This window comes from Sycon ciliatum, chromosome 2 (genome assembly GCF_964019385.1).
Source record: "Sycon ciliatum chromosome 2, ocSycCili1.1, whole genome shotgun sequence".
NCBI lineage: Eukaryota > Metazoa > Porifera > Calcarea > Leucosolenida > Sycettidae > Sycon > Sycon ciliatum.
Window position 1 is genome coordinate 34,770,651 of NC_088644.1, and position 21,962 is coordinate 34,792,612.

Below are 21,962 nucleotides of genomic sequence, written 5' to 3' on the forward strand. Positions count from 1 at the left end.
GATTATAAAGCCAGTCTCAGCTATAAAGCCATGGGCTTCAAAAATGAAATGACATTTGAAGCATGTTTTGTAAAAATGAAGGAATAAGTACTATACTAACAAACTTACAGCCCAGCAGGAATGGTGAACAAGTGGATTTAGATTGAAATTTCTGTGTGGACTTTGACTTTTATCGCATGGCGTAGTGCAAATATAAGTCCATGGCTTTAAAGGCGCTGGCGCACGGTATGTGAATCTTGTCCGCATGTTAAACAATGTGAAAAAGTGGGTTTAGGAAAGGGGTCGAAAACCGCATCTGGGGTTCAAGATTGGCACTTTAAAGTTAGGACTGTATACTGTGTATAGTCAATAACCCACAGCACCTAGTACCAAATTTTGGTCAGGATCTGACAGAACGTGATTTTGGAGCAAAAGTGTCCCGAACTACCTTGCAGCAATGTAGACTTCGTAAAATCTGGCTTGGTCAATGAAACACAGCATTCCACTGGCTAAACTTGGATATAAGTTGTGAGGTACTAATGCAGATACAGTGAATAGTGGTCAAACCAAGCGAAATTTAATGCTAGATCAAAGTATTGTAGTTTATGGGAGATGAAGCACGGCACCGAAAGACGAACCAGACCTACTCAGGAGAAGAGCAACTGCTGTGATCTTCCTCACTGCAATGGAGTCCATCATTGTCTTCTATTCCATCTTGAGTACTCTCCCTTTCAGAGTCCTCTCTGACTGTGGTTGGAGCCACCTCAACAGGAGTCTGCAAGTCATATACAGCTTGCAGTAGGTCGGTAACCCCCTTAAAAATCGAACTGCTAGCTTCACTGCCGGCCTTGAGCTGAAGAAGCTCTCCTGTCTTCAACAGTGCGCTGGTAGAGGCAGATATTTGGACAGCCGCTGATGTTATCTCACCAGCCAAACTCTGAAGCCTCGTTTGTTGAGACTTCGAGCAACCAGTCTCCATGTTGATGCCATGATGCTCACAACATGCCTTGAGACAGCAACGCAAACATTCGACGAACGGTATCTCCCTTTTCGTTGGCGCTTCTCGGATCCACCCTCAGATTTTTGTACGGCCGGATGCCTTACGGCCACCACTTCGGTGCAGCTTCCGGCACTCCCCATCGTAGCTGGTGTCGACCAAGAGATATCCGTACATAGTTGGGCAGCCAGCTCTTGAGCATTCTCTCGCTCATGTCCTCCAGTTTTTTGGGGCAGCGGTTCAAAGACTGGAAACTTTAACAGTCCTGCAACATCCCCAGGGTGTATCGAAGTATGAAGTGCCATTAGGCTGGGGCCAAGGGATCCTGCCGTTAGCACTTTGCCATTCATCCTTGCCATTGCGCTGCTGTGGTGGCCTAGGTGGCTCAATGCATCAACTTTACGAACGGCTGCTTTCCAGAGTTGCTTTACCTTGGCTGCCGTAGCCCTTTTTGAAAGGATGGCCATTTCCTTCGCGATGGTGACGATTTCCGAGGTAAACTGGAGCAGTACTTCGTGGGAGGAGTGTAGCGAGGGTGAGAAACCGTCGCAACGACTTGGTCATGTTTTTTATATTTTTATAATAGTCGCAACCACTACTTCGTTTATAATAGTAGATCAAAGTATTCTAGTTTATGCGAGATGAAGCGCGGCACCGAAAGACGAAACAGACGTATTCAGGAGAAGAGCAACTGCTGTGATCTTCCTCACTGGAATGGAGTCCATCATTTTCTTCTATTCCACCTTGAGTACTCTCCCTTTCAGAGTCCTCTCCCACTGTGGTTGGAGCCACCTCGACAGAGTCTGCAAGTCAAATGCAACTTGCAGTAGGTCGGCGACCCCCTTAAAAATCGAACTGCTGGCTTCACTGCCGGCCTTGAGCTGAAGAAACTCTCCTGACTTCAATAGTGCGCTGGTGGAGGCAAATATCTGGACAGCCGCTGACGTTATCTCACCAGCCAAACTCTGAAGCCTCGTTTGTTGAGACTTCGAGCAACCAGTCTCCATGTTGATGCCATGATGCTCACAACATGCCTTGAGACAGCGACGCAAACATTCGACGAACGGTATTTCCCTTTTCGTTGGCGCTTCTCGGATCCACCCTCCGATTTTTTGTACGGCCGGATGCCTTACGGCCACCACTTCGGTGCAGCTTCCGGCACTCCCCATCGTAGCTGGTGTCGACCAAGAGATATCCGTACATAGTTGGGCAGCCAGCTCTTGAGCATTCTCTCGCTTATGTCCTCCAGTTTTTGGGGCAGCGGTTCAAAGACTGGAAACTTTAACAGTCCTGCAACATCCTCAGGGTGTATCGAAGTATGAAGTGCCATTAGGCTGGGGCCAAGGGATCCTGCCGTTAGCACTTTGCCATTCATCCTTGCCATTGCGTTGCTGTGGTGGCCTAGCTGGCTCAATGCATCAACTTTACGAACGGCTGCTTTCCAGAGTCGCTTTACCTTGGCTGCCGTAGCCCTTTTTGAAAGGATGCCCATTTCCTTCGCGATGGTGACGATTTCCGAGGTAAACTGGAGCAGTACTTCGTGGGAGGAGTGTAGCGAGGGTGAGAAACCGTCGCAACGACTTGGTCATGTTTTTTTATATTTTTATAATAGTAGATCAAAGTATTCTAGTTTATGCGAGATGAAGCGCGGCACCGAAAGACGAAACAGACGTATCCAGGAGAAGAGCAACTGCTGTGATCTTCCTCACTGGAATGGAGTCCATCATTTTCTTCTATTCCACCTTGAGTACTCTCCCTTTCAGAGTCCTCTCCCACTGTGGTTGGAGCCACCTCGACAGAGTCTGCAAGTCAAATGCAACTTGCAGTAGGTCGGCGACCCCCTTAAAAATCGAACTGCTGGCTTCACTGCCGGCCTTGAGCTGAAGAAGCTCTCCTGACTTCAATAGTGCGCTGGTGGAGGCAAATATCTGGACAGCCGCTGACGTTATCTCACCAGCCAAACTCTGAAGCCTCGTTTGTTGAGACTTCGAGCAACCAGTCTCCATGTTGATGCCATGATGCTCACAACATGCCTTCGCCATTCATCCTTGCCATTGCGCCGCTCTGGTGGCCTAGCTGGCTCAAGGCATCAACTTTGCGAACGGCAGCTTTCCAGAGTCGCTTTACCTTGGCTGCCGTAGCCCTTTTTGAAAGGATAGCCATTTCCTCCGCAATGGTGACAATTTCCGAGGTAAACTGGAGGAGTGTAGCGAGGGTGAAAAACCGTCGCAATGACTTGGTCGTGTTTAAAAAAAAATTATAACAGTAGATCAAAGTATTCTAGTTTATGGTAGATGAAGCGCGGCACCGAAAGACGAAACAGACCTATTCAGGAGAAGAGCAACTGCTGTGATCTTCCTCACTGGAATGGGGTCCATCATTGTCTTCTATTCCATCTTGAGTACTCTCCTTTTCAGAGTCCTCTTTCACTGTGGTTGAAGCCACCTCAACAGGAGTCTGCAAGTCAGATGCAGCTTGCAGTACGTCGGTGATCCCCTTAAAAATCGAACTGCTAGCTTCACTGCCGGTCTTGAGCTGAAGAAGCTCTCCTGACTTCAACAGTGCGCTGGTAGAGGTAGATATTTGGACAGCCGCTGACGTTATCTCACCAGCCAAACTCTGAAGCCTCGTTTGAGACTTCGAGCAACCAGTCTCCATGTTGATGCCATGATGCTCACAACATGCCATGAGACAGTGACGCAAACATTCGACGAACGGTATCTCCCTTTTCGTTGGCGCTTCTCGGATCCACCCTCAGATTTTTGTACGGCAGGGTGGCTTACGGCCACCACTTCGGTGCAGCTTCCGGCACTCCCCATCGTGGCTGGTGTCGACCAAGAGATATCCGTACATAGTTGGACAGCCAGCTCTTGAGCATTCTCTCGCTCCTGTCCTCCAATTGTTGGGAGCAGCGGTTCAAAGACGGGACACTTTAACGGTCCTGCAACATCCTCAGGGTGTATAGAAGAACGGAGTGTCATTAGGCTGGGGCCAAGGGATCCTGCCGTAAGCACTTTGCCATTCATCCTTGCCATTGCGCCGCTGTGGTGGCCTAGCTGGCTCAACGCATAAACTTACTTTGCGAATGGCTGCTTTCCAGAGTCGCTTTACCTTGGCTGCCGTAGCCCTTTTTGAAAGGATAGCCATTTCCTTCGCGATGGTAACGATTTCCGAGGTAAACTCTAGCCCCAACCCAACGTTTGTAGTCTGTCTCCATAAAGCGCAGGTTACAGTACTCGCATTACGAATCTGCACGTCAGGCAAAGTACTCGGGCAAAAAACGGCGGGAAGCGGCAGCAAAGACAGCTAAAGGCCTAGGAAGAAGAAGCTTGTTTGCCTCGCGTCATCCGTTCTGAAATTCGGAGTCTGTAAGTCAGCCTAAGTCCTCAGGCAAAGCAACTTTTTGTGCAGGATCAGTTCTTGTGGCACCACAGACACCAGGAAAAAAAATTAATACCCCTTCCCGACATAGCGCCAAGAGATATTTGATTTAGGTCTGCAGTTTCAAGACCAAACAGAGCTTGGTGCCAGTGGAGATTGTGAGCAATGTTGAGTCCATTGGAACGCTGATAATGCGTACCCTCATCGGATACAGGCAACTGAACCGAATACCAGTACCGTATTTTCCGGAGTATCCGCCGCAACCCCATTTTTTTGTCACGAAATACAGACATCTACCCTATTTATCACCGTTAATTTGATCATCGGAAAACATATACAAGCCTCACCCCCCCCCCCCCCCTTGGGGTACCATTGAGTGTTCGAAGTGCGGCTTATACTCCGGAAAATACGGTATAAAACAATATTAAGAGGATGAAAAAAGTGTTTTTTTATTCTCAACCATGCAATATCCATGGGTACCTAGTTGTGTCCATGGTAACCCCCCCCCCCCCCCCTTTGGGGTACCATTGAGTGTTCAAAGTGCGGCTTATACTCCGAAAAATACGGTGTAAAACAATATTAAGAGGATGAAAAAAGTGTTTTTTTATTCTCAACCATGCAATATCCATGGTTACCTAGTTGTGTCCATGGTAACCATAGACCATCAACTGGTGGCTACCCATATTACAAGAGAGACATTTGGAAAGGGCATTGTCATCATTTGGCTTGGTGATGATAACACATGGTAGGAGACAAGCCTACTCGTATTATGCACCAAATAAGCCTATTCTACAGGTATATCAAAAAGGCGAGTTTCTGTACATTTACGAATATTCTTATTCCACATGAACGAAGGATATTCTCTTTCCAGTCTACATATTTCGAATCTTCCTTTCAGCCCTTGTCTTTGTACGTGCGTGCTCTGCTTTGTAACTTGTCTCTTGGATACAGCGTGCCCTGCCCCGTTGGGTGAAGATCACATTCTTTTTGGAGCCGTTCAAGAACACTGTGCTAAGGCCGCTGAAAAAGTATGTTTCACTCTGTGTGTCATGAATGCACCTCCCCCTCCTCTCTTTCTCCTCCTCCAACAACAACAACAACAACTAGCTATCGTGAGAATAAAGATTTGAAACAACAACAACAACAACAACAACAACAACAACAACAACAACAACAACAACAGCAACAGCAACAACACAGAGAGAGAGAGAGAGAGAGAGAGAGAGAGAGAGAGAGAGAGAGAGAGAGAGAGAGAGAGAGAGAGAGAGAGAGAGAGAGAGAGAGAGAGAGAGAGAGAGAGAGAGAGAGAGAGAGAGAGAGAGAGAGAGAGAGAGAGAGAGAGAGAGTGTGTGGTACATGGTGTGTGTGTGTGTGTGTGTGTGTGTGTGTGTGTGTGTACGTGCGTGCGTGTATACGTGCATGCGTGCGTGCGTGTGTACGTGCGTGCACCCCCCCCCCCCCCCCCCCCCCACACACACACTCTCTCTCTGTTCTGTTCTGTTAGTGAGTCTGACCAAAATTCTATCAACATTATACAAGCAGGCCTGCAATTGTTTGTGTTTCCAAGTTCCAGCTTCTAGAGTAGAACGAAGTGTACTGTGTATAGTTTGTACCCGGTCAAACTTGCTCAAGGAAGCCTTTGGGTCATAGATCTAAGCTGTGCCTTGTGGCAGGTTTGTTTCCTTATCAGAGGGGTCCCCTTGACAAATTTTGCTGAAGCTTGTTGTTCTCAACTTCTCATTCTGCTGTAGACTAGCAGTGACTAGTACTAGTATATCATTGCAAAGTACATGTACAGTCAACTTCGCTTATAACGACACTCGGCGGGGCATCAAAAAGGTGTCCTTATTCGCGAAGTGTCGTTATACCCGAAGTCTCATTATATGTATCACAGTGGGATGGGACTTTGCTCTAGGCATGAAAATTCTGTCGTTATTCGCGAATTGTCGTTATATCCGCAGTCGTTATTAGCGAAGTTGACTGTATGCCCATACAGTGCGCCCTCGCCTTGTTCACGCTGTCATCCTGAAAACATAGTATAACATTGTAGATAAATAGGTAAGCGGCAGCTTTCGGCTCCTTTTAGTTGTCAGTATCTACCACTTGGAGTCATATTGCTGGTGTGATGAGGTCGGCCAGAGAGCGCATGTGCTGGAGGTGGAATTGCTTTACCAGTATAACATCGATGTTCTGTGTCCTTGCACTGTTCATGTTCATGCAGAGATAGACTGTCAGCACACGATGTGCTAGAAGTGCAGAAAGTCTTGGATCACCTTCACATGTGTTTGTTTACTGCTGACGAGGCCCTCATGCAGCGGCACGTCAAGGCAGCATCGTGGAAGGAAGCTGCACCTTCCGACGTCCTCGAGCTTGTGCTGAATGGCCAGGTGCGTTAACATGTGTTTGACTGTGACCTGACCTTGTGTGTGTGTGTGTGTGTGTGTGTGTGTGTGTGTGTGTGTGTGTGTGTGTGTGTGTGTGTGTGTGTGTGTGTGTGTGTGTGCGTGCGTGTGTGTGTGTGTGTGTGTGTGTGTGTGCGTGCGTGCGTGTGTGTGCGTGCGTGTGTGTGTGCGTGTGCATGCGTGTGTGCGTGTACATCTTTCTTCTCTTTCTCAGACTCATCCTGACTTCTCTATCATTCTCCTGGGTGGTTACCAACATCCAGTGCATGCCGGAGTATGTGGTGTGATGTGTGTGCGGGAAAAAAGGCCCAAAAATAGGGATTCGCTGGCCAAAAAAGCCACTTAACCCTCATGCCACACAAGAGAGACGAGCCTGTGGGGTGTCGCAAGCGTTTATTCCAGCATGAATAATCATGAGCCTATGATCGGTAATCAAGTATGACGTACATGTACTCAGTATGAGGTCATGATTATAAATGATGTACACATATCACGCATCAGAGAGGCAAGGACAGCAGAAGCGACCCGCGGGGTCCTGCGCCGTCGGAACGGCTACGTGTACTACTAGGTTGCTATGGCAGCGGAACACTAAATCTTAGTACACATGAATAGTTCAATGGTGCCGATGTGCGTGCACTATGCGGCGCCCATTGGCAGCACCCGTGCCTCCTGCCTTTTAAATGGTGCGGGAGGGTGGGAAACAATTTCTGCGGCGGGCAGGCACAACAAACAACTGGTGAATGTCTTTACTTGTTCCTGCCTTGCGAGGGTGGCCTTGGGTGAGCTTGCACCCAAGGCGGATAGGTGGCTCGGGGCCTGCGGGGTGTCGGCCCCCCCTTTCTCCCAAAAAGAAAAAGGGGGGGGGGGTTCTAAGGGGCCGGATAAGCCCTTTAAAGGGGAAGTTAAGGCAAAAATTAAAATTTCACCAGTTGTAGTCTTCGGGGTGCTGAGTCGAATGGTCGTGGTCCGAGGAAGCTGAGACGCTCCCTTCCTACTTGAATCCCAATCGAACTCGCGCACTTCCACCGAAACTGGGTGACTGCGCCCTACTAGATGGGGATTTGTATGCAAAATGTCACTAAAAGCGCCATTTCGTTCTTATAAAAGCACGGATGACCGCGATTGGCCCATATGTTGTAGTCTTTTGGACGCTGAGTCGACTGGTTTTGGTCCGAAAAGGCTGCGATGCGGCGTTCCTCCTTTATTCCCAATCGAACATGGTTGAAGAAGCGGTCACGTGCTCCTGCGTACACCAGTCACCTGGTCACCGTGCCTGCAGGGTACAACTTACTAGCCTGTTTGACCTTTTTTGGGTGCAGTCCTGTCACTCGAGTTGAACTCGAGTTGAACCTTGGTGTGAAAGTTGTCACCTGCTGGCGTGGTGACCAGGTGATTTGGGCACCCAAGAGCACGTGACCGCTTGTTCAACCATGTTCGATTGGGAATAAAGGAGGAACGCTGCATCGCAGCCTTTTCGGACCAAAACCAGTCGACTCAGCGTCCAAAAGACTACAACATATGGGCCAATCGCGGTCATCCGTGCTTTTATAAGAACGAAATGGCGCTTTTAGTGACATTTTGCATACAAATCCCCATCTAGTAGGGCGCAGTCACCCAGTTTCGGTGGAAGTGCGCGAGTTCGATTGGGATTCAAGTAGGAAGGGAGCGTCTCAGCTTCCTCGGACCAAGACCATTCGACTCAGCACCCCGAAGACTACAACTGGTGAAATTTTAATTTTTGCCTTAACTTCCCCTTTAAGCACACAGAGTGGTAAGATAGACCAAGAAGGGTTCGCCCCGGCGAGGGCATGGATAATCATTGACAGCGGAAATTGTAGGTGGGTTAGTAGGGTAGGGGGAACAAAACAACAAGAAAAGGAGCAGAGATGCGAGATGCTGGGCTGGGGGACTACGGACGTACGGCGAGCCCGCGCAGTGGTAGCTGGGATTGCTGGGAGCTTGAATTGGCGGCTGGAGCGCCTGGCCAGCTGCAGACGGATGCGACTATCTGTTGTCGGATTGGGCACTGGCGAGTGACGATGGGGCAGTCTCCGCGTTGGGAACCAGACGGTGGAAGCGCTGGAACTGGGCCCGGGAGAGTGCGTCTGCGATGCTGTTGTCGACGCCGGCGATGTGACGGACGAGCAGGCAGAAGTTGTGGCGAGCGGCGAGTTGCATGGTGCTGCGTATCAGTGCCATGACCCCGGCGTGTCGGCATGTGCCGGACTCCCAGGCAGTGCACACTGCTGAATTATCGCAGTGCAGGAGGATCTTCTTCTGTGCCCAGTGGGGGCCCCAGAGTTGGCAGGCAATGGCGATGGGCCACATCTCTCTCCACATTATGGACTTGTACGGTGGGGCCTGCTGCGCCGCTGACCATGTGCCCGCGAACCAACGACCCTGGTAAAAGCCGCCGAAACCGCTGCCAGACGCGTCGGTGAACTATTCCAGGTCCGGGGACTTTGACCATACGGGGTCGCGTAGGAGGGCCTTTCCGTTCCATAGTGGGAGGAAATCCTGCCACCATTTGATGTCGGCGAGAGCCTCGCTGGTGAGGCGGACGGCCGCGGCAGGGCTGGTGACCGAGTAACACAGGTCGATGAGGCGGCGAGTGAACGTACGACCGGCTGGCACGACCTTGGCGGCGAACGCCAGGTGGCCAACGAGGGACTGGAGTTCGTGTTCTGACGCTGATGACCGGGTGGCCCAGGCTGCTAGGAGTTGCCGCAATGTACGGAGCTTCTCGGCTGGGAGCCGCAGCTCCCCTGCCGCTGAATCAATGTCGATGCCAAGCACTGTGAGGCAGGTGGCGGGGCCAACAACTTTGTCCGGGCCGTCTGCTGTTGGGTCACCCAGTTTTGCGAAGACCTGCAGAATAGTGGCTTTGTGGGTCGCGGCCGCCGAGGACGTGACAGACTCGGCTGCTGGAGACACTGAGATGAAGTCATCCAAATAGTGCTCCAGTGCAGGGATACTATAGTTATTACGGAGGATCCATTCTAGGGCGGTAGCCAGGCAGTTAATTAAACAGACTGGGAGCGGAGCGTAGGCCAAATGGCAGGACAGTGTCGAAATAGTAGTTGCCCTTCCATAACATGCCGAGGAGCGGCCAGTCGTCAGGGTGCACGGGGCAGAGTCGGAAAGCGTGCTTCAGGTCCACCTTTGACAGGAGGACTCCGGGGCCCGTCCTGCGCACGTGGTCTGCTATCGTGTCAATCGTAATTAGGGAGAAGCGGTAGGCCTGCTTGTCAATGAACGAATTGACGCTGTTCCCATCGGGGGCGGACAGGTGCATGATGAGCCGGTGGCCGCCCGACTTCTTGGGGACCACACCTACGCCAGAGGTGCGCAGATGGACGAATGGCGGCGCGTTGAAGGGGCCAGCGGTGTGGCCGCGACTGCATTCCGTGGCCAGGTACTGGTCGACGACCTCGGGGTGTGCTGCCGCTGAAGACAAGTTCGGGCTGCGTACGGACACATCACGGGGTCCGGTGAACCCAATACGACAGCCGGCACGTAAATTGCTAATTAGAGAATGAACAAATGCAGGATTAGGGTGCGCCAGCAATTCAGTGTGTAATGCATCAATATTGATAGGGGTGTTGGGGTGTAATGCAGCAATGTTCATAGGGGTGTTAGGGGGTGGGTGAATGCAAGAAAGTGGTGCCGGGGCTGATTGCTGTTCGCTCTTATTTCTTGGCTGGACAGGCTGACACGGCGTGCGAGCCGGAGCAGAAGAGGCAGGCGTGTCGAAAGCGACATGGGCCGCTGCAGGCGCCGTGATTGTAGCGGCGGCAGATTTCAGTTGATTTAGTGCTTGCACTCTCTTTCGCCTGCTTGCCGCGAAAGGCCGAGGTGCACGCTCCGGCCAAGTGCCCCACCTTCTTGCAAATGCTGCAATTGGGGAGGGCCTGTCCCGTGAAACACGTCGCGAAAAGCTCCGTGTCGAGCTCCGCCAGGGATCGGCTTGGGTCCTTTGACAGGGCCTGGCGTGCCCGCGTGTCATAGTCCACGGCTGCCGAGAAGCGGTACTTCCCGGCTGCCTGTACCATGCGTATTTGGTGCTGCATCAGTGCAGCGGCGCAGCGAGGTTGATCGCGGATGGCGATCAGGCTAGAAATGGACCATGCCTCGGTCCACGTGGCAAGGTTCTCAATTTTCCCTTTCGGTGCGCTTGTCACCGAAAGTGCCCCTTCCTCGTCTATGCGGAACCTCTTAGGGGCTGGCTCCTCGGTAGAAATAGATTTGGGCGTGAGCAGTATTGCCAGATCTATATACTCGATTCGTCTGATCCGATCGACTGTCTCCAACGAGACGTGCGAAATGCAGGAGGGGTAACCCATGTTCGTATGGTGCATTAATTGATCAGCACACATACCGTCTTCTTGGTGCTCCGTGACGTTCTCCGGTGCGTTGCCGCTGAGGGCTGCTGCCACGCTGGCTGCCACGATCTGCTGGATAGACTCCATTTGTGCCTGCGAGAAAGCCATGGTGGGTGTAAAGACTATCGCTGAGAGCGGAAGCTTAGAAGAAGACAATTTCAAACAATTTCTGCGGCGGGCAGGCACAACAAACAACTGGTGAATGTCTTTACTTGTTCCTGCCTTGCGAGGGTGGCCTTGGGTGAGCTTGCACCCAAGGCGGATAGGTGGCTTATACGGCATGCCGTATGCGCGTCGCGGTTGCAAATGCTTGCGTGGGGCCCCACGCGGGAGCCTGGCAGTGCGTACGACTTTAGCAGAGCTCGTATGAGACTTAGCCGGTTTTGGCGTGTCCGCGGACGGCATCTCCATGCGGGAGATGCGGCTCTGTGACATGTAGGTTAACTACGGTTTGCGTAACGCAAACCAACATTTCATAGCTGTGTGGTGTAGACCAGGCTGAATAGTGGCGGTAAATTCTTCAGCCTTGCAAGCTGTTGAATGGTGCAATCCCAGCACAAGTTGCTATGGCTTCTGCTGTAGCATCGCTATCATCGCCTCTGGCGATAGGCGTTAAAATAATGAGCAATGGTCAAATGGTGTGTGTGGTGTGCATGGGGAAGTGTAATTGCGTGCACATACTGAACTGTATATCTGCATGGTGCTATTGTTTTTTTGTTTCCCATGCGTGTGCATGCGCAGGTGTTGGATCCCAAGATGGACTTGCGCACGGTCCGTCACTTCTTCTGGAAGAGTGGTGCTGAAATGAAGATGAAGTATCGCTTGGTAGAAGAGCGACCTGCACCAGGCGCTGATAGTGCCACATCGTCATCCTAGTCTGCGTGTCCTGCTCTTCAGCAGTACACCCACTGCCGTGCTGCTGTAAGATATGCTCACTGCTTGTTTTGTGTTCATGGAGCTGGACCGTATTTGTGACAGACCTGCAGGAAGTGGGGTGTTGCCTGTCAGTGTCATGTGCTACGCTATCCCGCCCACTGCTGTGCTGCAAGATGCTCACTGCTCGTTTTGGGTGCGTGGAGTTGGCCTGTCTTTGCGACAGACCTGCAGGAAGATGGTGTTGCATGTCAGTGTCATGTGCTACGCTATCCCGCCCACTGCTCGTTTTGGGTGCGTGGAGTTGGCCTATCTTTGTAACATGTGCTAGGCTATCGGCAGCACGTCGGGCCTGTGCATTCGCGTGTTCTGGTGGCAATCAAGCAATGGACGTGTGTGCAAGAAAACCGTGTAATATACTGGACTATATCCTCCGCTGGCAATGCTCTGCTCTATTATGTTCTGTACTAACGCGCTGCTCTCCTTGTCTGTACATAATAATTCTGCATGTGTCCATACGATATGCGCGGTGTGTGGTTTTTGCCTATTTACTTGATTACTCAGATCCTCTCCTCCTGCAGCATAGATCTTATTGCTCATTGCACCCTGTGTACATACTTAAAATACAATTTACTTTGCTGCTGGTAGTGTACAGTCTTTTTATTCTTTTTTGTTTTGTTTTAATATGTACACGACTCGTCAGTTGACTGAAACATTAAATTTTAGTTCATAAAAAATACAGAATACAGCATCATGAAATCATGATCATCACCAATAATCATCAACGATAAAAAAAAAACTAGACAAATTGAGCCCTACACTGCCAGATAATATGTGGCAGGTCTAGAAATATGTACACTAGTTTCAATGTGCAGTATTTACAACCAACAAACAACCAAGTCAAGTGTACAAGTTTGTCAAGATCGCAAGACCAGCCTGGATCGTTTTAGTGTGATGATCATTGTGATCTGTTTGGTTCTCACGTTGCTGATGGCAGAAGACGGCGCAAGGTCACGCAACGTGGAGCAGAGCAGAGGTACCGTGTAGTTGTGTTGTCTTTCCATGACGTCATCAGTGTGCTATACAGCTGTGCTGTTGTCTTTCCATGATGTCATCAGTGTGCTATACAGCTGTGCCTCTCTCGAGGTTCTGCTTGATCTCGGCAGTGTACTTGCCATAGAAGCGCTCGGCCTTCTTGTTGAAGCGCATGTTACGCTCGTTGATGTAGTTGATGTCGGCTTCGTCGTGGAATGCACGCCGGCGGCTGAACTTCTCACGCTTCTCGATCTGCTTGTCCAGGTCAGCAACCATGCGATCAACGCCCTCCTTGCTAACCTTATCCTGGTCTCGATCCGGCAGTGCGTCCGCATCAGGGTACATAGCATCTCCCCTGCAAGAGCAGAGCACACATGATCGCACACGTAAATAATTCTAGCAAAGCAGCATAAGCTTGTCACCAGCAAGACTTGGTTGAACCAGGACTCTCTGCTATAGACTATACAATAAGAGCATACAGTAGTGTTAGACCATGAGAAACGAACAAGCTAGGATTTCATCAAGAACAGTAGACCAATAACATGTGGTGACTGAACAGCACATCGATTGTGGCGTACATGGCAAATCCACAAGTACGCCGCAGTTCCAGTACTGGGACTGCAAACCGAGCAAAGTCATGTAGTCCTCACTACTACACTAGCAAGTAAGTAACAAATCCAGCAGTGTACATGTACATGCGCACGTGAAAAGCTTCTGATGGGGATGCACCCTACCCAGTCGATCCACACACACACCACACACGCAGTACAGCACACACCACACACACACACACACACACACCTCAGACCTGCCCATCGCGGAAGCGATGATAGCGAACAGCTATGTTAGACATAGCAACTTGTGCTGGGATTACACCATTCAACAGCTTGCAAGGCTGATGAATTGACCGCCACTAACTTTAGCCTGGTATCCACCACACAGCTGATTGAAGTGGCTTTTTCTGGCCAGTGAATCATTTTTCATTTTTTTTAACACACACGCCACACCACATACTCCGCCGGGTATACACTGGCTGTTGGTAACCACCCAGGAGAATGAAAGAAGAGCTAGGAGAATGAGAAAGAGAAGAAAGACGTGTGCGACCATAATCGTCGGGAACTGAAACCGCAACCTCTCGATTGGAAATCGACTGCACATACCACTGCACCATATGGGACACACACACACACACACACACACACACACACACACACACACACACACACACACACACACACACACCTCAGACATGCCCATCGCGGAAGCGATGATAGCGAACAGCTATGTTAGGCATAGCAACTTGTGCTGGGATTACACCATTCAACAGCTTGCAAGGCTGATGAATTGACCGCCACTATTTTTAGCCTGGTATCCACCACACAGCTGTTTGAAGTGACTTTTTCTGGCCAGTGAATCCCTATTTTTCATTTTTCCATTTTTTTCTACACACACACACCACACCACATACTCCGGCATACATGGCTGTTGGTAACCACCCAGAAGAATGAAAGAAAAGTCAGGAAGAGTCTGAGAAAGAGAAGAAAGACGTGTGTGACCATAATCGTCGGGAATCGAACCCGCAACCTATCGATTGGAAATCGCTGCACATACCACTGCACCATATGGGACACACACACACACACACCACACACACACACACACCACACACACACACACACACACACACACACACACACACACACACACCACACACACACACCACACGCACACACACGCACGCACACCATCAGCACAACTTACAACTTCTCCTTGGCAGCTTTATAACCATCCAGGTCAGGTTGCATCTGCTTAGTCAGGCGCTGGTATTGACGAATAGTAGCATCCTCATATGCTGCACAAACACAAGCAGAAGAACGAGCAAGATAGTCCATGCATTGCACCAACCATTCCTATCCACAAGTGCTTGTACAATCATAGAACAAGCAGCGTGAAGCGTACAGAATTCAATTTGTATCACAAGTGATCTTCGTATCACATGTGATGAAGCTGCTGCACGCGCTGGCAATAAGCCCATTGCGCAATGACGTAATTTATTTGTACCATGAACACCCCACACAGCCACCTGGGCATGGTCGTCTGGGGTGTTGAACAGTGCATTGCAGATCCCAGTGTACTCACATGCATTACTCATACCTTCCATATTTGGCAATGCGCAATGGGCTTATTCCGAAACGGCCTTTTGTGACACTAATTCTCAATCAGTACATGACGATACTGATACGAAGCACAACAAGAGCACTAAATGCCGGTAGTGACTTTGGCGATGATTTTATAAGAAAGTTGGTTGGTTGCTCTCCGCACTGGAGCTCGCTCCGCTGACCTTACTTGACTGACTCACGGCTGCCATCCAGATCACATGAGAAATCCATTGAACCCTTGACTCGGCAAACCTGCAAGAAAGCACCGCTCCCTGCTCAATACACAGTGTTTCACAAAAAACCTCACCCCTCATCAGCTGAGCTTGATTAGACAAATGATTGTTCATGCCTGAAGAGCACCACAAAAAAGCTTTCCAGGCCAAACCATCGCCACTAGGCTGGTGAGTATACAAACCGACAGAGGCACTCCGTTTCCCGCGTGACAAACACCTCCTCAACACCTGATAGTGGTGTGAATCAGTGTCGCTAATGGATAAACAGGCGTTCAGGGCCCTCGGTCATGCGCAACACTGTCACCTCCACACCAGCTAGTCGGAAGCCCGCCCTGAGTACAACAGTACGAGATAGCGGTAGCAACTCCAGTTTGCTTGGAGGTGACAGCGTTGTGATGACCGAGAGTCCTCAACGCCTGTTCTACCTATCCATTAATGACTAGTGGTAAAACGAATATACCGAATGTTCGAATATTCGTTCGGTTTGACACATGCGAACGAATATTTCTCATGGCGAATATTCGTTAACCCGGTATGCAGAATCAACTTCAAACTTTCGTAACTTCGTGAATACTTGACCGAATCGCTTCATTGAAAGGTCTATCGGCATTAGCAAACTCTCAGCTGTTGTTTAGAAGCCACCCGAATGCAATCCGAGGTCCTGGAAGGGAGGTATGGCGCTCGAACGAAATCACGTCTCAAGCTCAAGCTGTTTTTTGAGCCTGTGAAAGGCACTTCAGCTGGGGATTTTTGTGAAAAATGACCTAGAAATGATGGAGAAATATATGCCTTCGTTCGTCATGCCTAATAATAATGACAATATCCAATAAAATGACTGAGAGGAGGGCATGTGATGTCATCCGTGTTAACGAAAGAATATTCGTTCGTTCGTTCATTAAGCCAAAGAATATTCGGCTACTGGGTTTTGATATTCGTTTCACCACTATTAATGACACTCACTTTTACTACGCCGCTATCTAGCATTCAGAAGATGTTTGTCGCGCTGGAAAAGAAGTGTCTCTGTAAGTTTGATCCCTGACGATGTTTTCCGCCTGGAAAGCACTATGGAAGCGATGGTCTTCACGCCCAAGTTTTCTCAGCCTGCACAAGCTCAACCGATGAGGGGTGAATTCCAGGAACACTGTGTATTGAGCAGGAAGTGGTGCTTTCTTGCAGGTTTGCCAAGGCTAAAGCTGTGTTCACAACTGGCGCGTGTACGCGTGAAACCACGCGCTTGTGCGTATTTTTGCTGGCTTTTGGGGTGCCATGCGTACGGAAACGCGCCGAAATGGAACTTCCGACATGTTGGAATTTTCAGCGCGTATCAGGCGCGTATCAGCGTACATGCCAGTCACTTTGACTGGCGGGGTCAAAAAATTAGTACTCGAAGGTGTTGCACGCGCTAAATACGACTCGGATTGCTGTTTTTTGTAAAAGGCTGAGCGCGCGTTTGGAGGCGCATGAACCGCAAGCGTACCGCGTCCACGCGCCAGTTGTGAACACAGCAGTTCGATGGACTTCTCGTGTGATCTGGATGGCAGTTGTGAGTCAGTCGAGTGTCCAGCTATCGGGGAAAGCGCAACTTTCTGTTAGGCACAACAATGTCAATTTACAGATTGGCTGGCAGTGGCGTAATGATGAAACATGCACTGAAAACGATGGCGTTAGTTACGCTAAACTTGAGAGCACTGTGGCTACTACAAGGAAGCTGGACATCAAATAGCACTAGCTACATCACCTCCTTTGTCTACATCGCCAAGACGATCACCTACAAGGCTACATTATAGGCAGGCTCTAGCACAGTTAAAGGTGTCATTTGGTGCGCATTTGTGCATGAGAAACAGACATAGTAATTCCACAGTGATCTATCGTTATCATACTACCCTACGAGAATTACCCAAATCTGACACCCAAAGAAAACTGCTTGCAAAAGTCCATGACCAAGACTCATGAGCAATACCTATGGCACGTTGTCTTCAATACTTGCTTACATTATACCACGCTCCATGTTTGTACTCCTGCACTCACGTCCCGCTTCACTCCTACCGACACACCCGTTTCTCCTTGATCCATTTTGAGTCCCGGTGCGATATCTGACTTTCATGTGCACGACCTTTAGTTCCTTCCGCCGAAACTTCATGTCTCAGAGGACACGGAAAAGGTGGTTTTCTAGATATTCCGAAGTGCATGGGTGATGCGGCATTACATAAAATGAAGGCAGCATACTGCACAGCTGGCCATAGTGTAGGGACCACACAGGCATCACCTTAGTCATGGACTCTTACTACCAGCAAAACCTGTCAAGGAGACCTCTCTGATAAGGCGACCTCTCTGATAAGGCCACCTCTCTGATAAGGCCACAACCAGTCTCAGAGGACCACTGCGAATGGGACAGAGGGGTGTTGCTTCTAGTTAAATGACCCTGGATAAGACCACCTGAACATAGAGACCACATTTGGAAGGTCCCTTGAGCGGTCGGCATGATAATTTCAAGATACTGTATAGCAGGAAAATTTCGTACGGGAATATTTTCGGACAAAGCCGATTTTCGACCTTTCGTACAGATTTTATTTTCGTACAGTGCTGCATGCTAAATGCACGTGTTCGCATACAGTACGCGCGTGCCAATGTACATCATGATTGTATAGTGTACATAATTTCACATAAACAAATATTAGTTACGGAATTAATTTTAGTACAAAAGAGGCCGTGTACGAAATCGTCCGAAAATAAATTCCGCCTGAAAATAATAATTCCCTGTTATACAGTACTAGCACACCAGTGGAGAGCAAGACTTACTTGAAAATCCAGGATCTGGGTTCTTCTTCTTTCGCTTCCGTTCGATACGCACTACCTCGTCCGCACCACAATCCAGCATCTTCAGTCGGTCGTAATCTTCGCCGGCTTCCTCGGCTTCCTTGCGAGCAGCCTCATCTTCGACCTCCCACTCCACACGGCGACGCTTGGCCTGGTAGTTGGCGGGTAGCTTCTGTATACGTTCCTCCTCTTTGGACGCTTCAAGGTTCATTTTACGCGCCTCATTCTAACGCACACACATACAGTCATAGAAATCAAAGAAGAAGAAAAAGGTGAAAATCCGAGCAATTCTACATGTGTGTGCCCGCTTCGCAATGATCGTTTTTAGAATCCCAAATGCATCCAGCAAAGCCGCACTGTATGAGGATAGTTCACAAGGTTTCGTCCCATCGGCCTACATTCTTGTTTTTCCTGGCAACAGCCCCTACAGCCAGCACAGGGCATGATTACAGTCACCAATATGTATCATACATATTGCATGTGTGTGAAGGGTGGAACTGTGCCCGCGCCGAGACTGGTTGAATCGAATCAGTGTGCCCATTCCAGCGATGAACGCACAAGGTGAGGTGCGGTATGTGTGAATGCACGTGTGCGCGCATGCACACACACACGTGCACACCACCACCACGTGCCCCCCCCCCCCCCCCACACACACAATGCACACAGACATGCCTGCACGTGCACACACACACACACACAAATGGTGCACATGCACACCACTGTCGTATGCAAAGAACCGCGTCAGCAAGCTACGTTGGTAGGGTGGACTGCTAGAAAGGATTAGATACAAGATTTTTTAACCGTTTGCGACGCTGAGCAACAGGCCAACACTATTTCCCCACACAGCTTGCAGAAGTGACTCCTTGTGGACACATACTACCTAGTTTTACACACGCACACATACAGTTGCACACATACAGTTGCACACGTACAGTTGCACACGTACAGTTGCACACGTACGGCTTCGGCTAGTTTGCTTTCGCTAGAGATTACATTTCGCTATTTTCGCGATCACACGTTCGCGAATTTAAATCGTCGCGAACTGCTTCGTGCATTATCGTGGACCATACACGATCCAACTGAAGAAATTAAAATCGCAAAAGTTTCTCAACGTGAACCAGTGCAATTCTCGATAACGCAAAATTTGCACGCAGCAAAAGTTTCTCGCTATGCAGTAGCTAGCTTAGGTAGCACTCAAGTAGTATGTCATGCAGGCGTATTCACATCAACAGCTTTACAGGTACAGCTGCAATGCCCAAAACAGACTTTTCTAGTCACTGTGAGTATGACACATACACAAGCAGGGACTTGAATCTGCACTAGCATGCTCGGAATGTTCATACATGTACTGATATGGGGCCCAGTACTGTACACACTTACACTCCGAGATTTACTACGAACAGCACACTGATACCCACGTACACACAGGATAAGGACATGTGTCCGTTTATGTTGCTGATCATTCCATATCGAAGACCGGGCTAGGCTATTTCCAACAGGGCCCAGTTTTCGCCGAAAAGTGTATAATTCTCAACCAAGATATGCTTGAAATTGTGTAACGTCCAGGACTGAACAATAGAACGAAACTGCTGTCTAAAGCAAACTATACTGTCGCGTACAAGACCGGGGAGAAACATTGGTGCATAGAATGCTACGCAAGAACCACCCGATTCCAACAAAGTTGACGTTCGAATGGAAGAACAAAGAGCAATTCATTCTCACCCGTTTCAGGTTCAAAGCACGAAACCGTTCCATACGCTCCTTCTTCTTATCCATGGCATCACTAGAAGAGGCCTCTGCAGTGGCCATTATGAACAGCAGCGCTTTGCCAGAAAGAGAGCTGTGAACAAGTCTTCGCCACTATCACCAGATCACTGGTTTGTTGAAGGTACTGCAGAAGACTGGAAGGTAGACTCAAATCAAAATTATTGAAGTACATTTTCAAGAAGAAGGTCATGACGTCAGTGCACTGCAAAAAATGTGCTACACAGGAAGTAGTAATAATTTATTAATTTTTACAATGGGAATGACTGTCTGTTGCTCGGACGACATTCACCCTAAAAACAGTAGATCTACAATTTTTCTGTTGCACCGACTTTCAACCCGGGCTGAACTCGACCCGGGCTGAACTCGACCCGGGCTGAACTCGACCCGGTTTGAAAATTCTCATGTAAACACAGCCCTACTCCCTGGGCGTAGATTTGGGGGTATACGTACAGTTGCGCTCGGTGAAATCCGGCCCGAAGTGCAAAGCCTGCGCCGCGAAGCCAGCTCCCATTACATCACTGGCGATTTGTGTGTATGAACTCAACTGTACGCACCTCGTGTAAAAGTTCGGAGTGCACGTGTTGCATGCTAAAAACAGTTCAAATTTCTTTCATTCACTTCACTCAAGAACAGCAGGATCTTCTCGATAGCGGAGTACCCAACATCCTGTTTCAACCTCCCTGCTCGCCGGACATGAATCCAATCGAGAATGTGTGGGCTCTTCTCAAGAAGAGAATAAGGTAAAGGTATAGTTTAGGGTCCCAAATTATTTTAGTGGGTCAGCATGCTCTACAGAGTCCCAGGCATGCACATTACACATAGGCCTTGGCCACAACTGACATCGAATACGATGTGGATGGACAACCACTGCACTGGTGTATGCAAAATCACCTTACGATGCGAACGAAGACGGCGCAAAGGACCATGAAAATTGCCTGAGTTTGAAGCTCGGTGATGCCGTGCGTGTCTCGAACACCTCCATGGGCAAGGGAAGGTGGTGGGTAGAAGTCAAAATATTCGTCGTTCTGCCAGGAGGCTTCCTCCGCGCCGCGCAGGTCATCCTGAGTGCCAAGGAATGATGATGGAACGTAGCCAGACTCGCCATCGACTTCTACCCACCACCATCCCTTGCCCATGGAGGTGTTCAAGACACGCACGGCATCACCGAGCTTCAAACTCAGGCGATTTTCATGGTCCTTTGCGCCGTCTTCGTTCGCATCGTAAGGTGATTTAGCATACACCAGTGGTTGTCCATCCACATCGTATTCGATGTCAGTTGTGGCCAAGGCCTATGTGTGCATGCCTGGGACTCTGTAGAGCATGCTGACCCACTAAAATAATTTGGGACCCTAAACTATACCTTTACCGAGAATAATTCCACATCGCTGCGAGAATGCTGACCAGCTGGTGCAGGCACTGCACCTGGAGTGGGACTCGTTGGGTCCTGACACGGTTTCCCCATACGTGGAGTCAATGTCACGTCGTGTTGAAGCCCTAATCGAAGCTGACGGTGGCCACACAAAATATTGAAGCCCTGCTGTTCTGTGTATGAAATAAACTGCTTCGAAACGATCTCCGTCTTCTTTACTTGTGCTGAACTGAAATGAATGTTACACTTGTCTTTGTTTGGCGCGGTTTTTTACACTTTGGTGTACAGCACATGCACAGTTCATACGGCACACGCGCACACTAGCACTTGTACAACTTTGAGGGCGTCAAGGGCCGCATCAGTACTGGGCGCCAGTTATGCACTTCCGGCCGGATTTCACCGAGCGCAACTAGTGTACATGTGCAATGACTATTTTATGTAGGTAAGGCAAGAGTAAGCTCCCAGCTTGGTGTAGGGGTATACAATCATGTACAATGTACAATGTACATGATTGTATACCCATATTTAATTTTATAACTGTCCTCTCGTGCTTCTTGGCACCTTTATT

The 21,962-nt window shown here is 49.4% G+C and overlaps 2 protein-coding genes across 2 annotated transcripts in view; one reads left to right on the top strand and one right to left on the bottom strand.

Annotated features, from left to right (window-relative positions):
- The window catches only part of LOC135809800 (WD repeat-containing protein 48-like), a 25,191-nt gene extending 12,415 nt beyond the window's left edge, over window positions 1–12,776 (top strand). The window contains exons 15-17 of the mRNA XM_065323226.1: window positions 5,309–5,385; window positions 6,579–6,744; window positions 11,883–12,776. Coding sequence (XP_065179298.1) covers window positions 5,309–5,385; window positions 6,579–6,744; window positions 11,883–12,017 — 378 coding nt within the window. The 3' untranslated portion in view covers window positions 12,018–12,776. The remainder of the gene's footprint in view (window positions 1–5,308; window positions 5,386–6,578; window positions 6,745–11,882) is intronic.
- On the bottom strand, window positions 12,660–20,186 carry LOC135809801 (pre-mRNA-splicing factor syf2-like). Its single transcript, XM_065323227.1, has 4 exons — window positions 19,981–20,186; window positions 18,241–18,484; window positions 14,811–14,901; window positions 12,660–13,404 (listed from the first exon to the last, which is right to left on the bottom strand). Exons 1-4 carry the CDS (start codon window positions 20,065–20,067, stop codon window positions 13,137–13,139), a joined length of 690 nt encoding a protein of 229 aa, XP_065179299.1. The 5' UTR covers window positions 20,068–20,186; the 3' UTR covers window positions 12,660–13,136.
- Window positions 20,187–21,962: the final 1,776 nt, after the last annotated feature.

Coding starts and splice junctions, on each gene's coding strand:
- LOC135809801 (XM_065323227.1), bottom strand. CDS start 20,067: ATGGCCACTGCAGAGGCCTCTTCTAGTGATGCCATGGATAAGAAGAAG. Junction 18,485..19,980: donor GTGCTTTGAACCTGAAACGG/GTGAGAATGAAT, acceptor TGTGTGCGTTAG/AATGAGGCGCGTAAAATGAA. Junction 13,405..14,810: donor AAAGCTGCCAAGGAGAAGTT/GTAAGTTGTGCT, acceptor CTGCTCTTGCAG/GGGAGATGCTATGTACCCTG.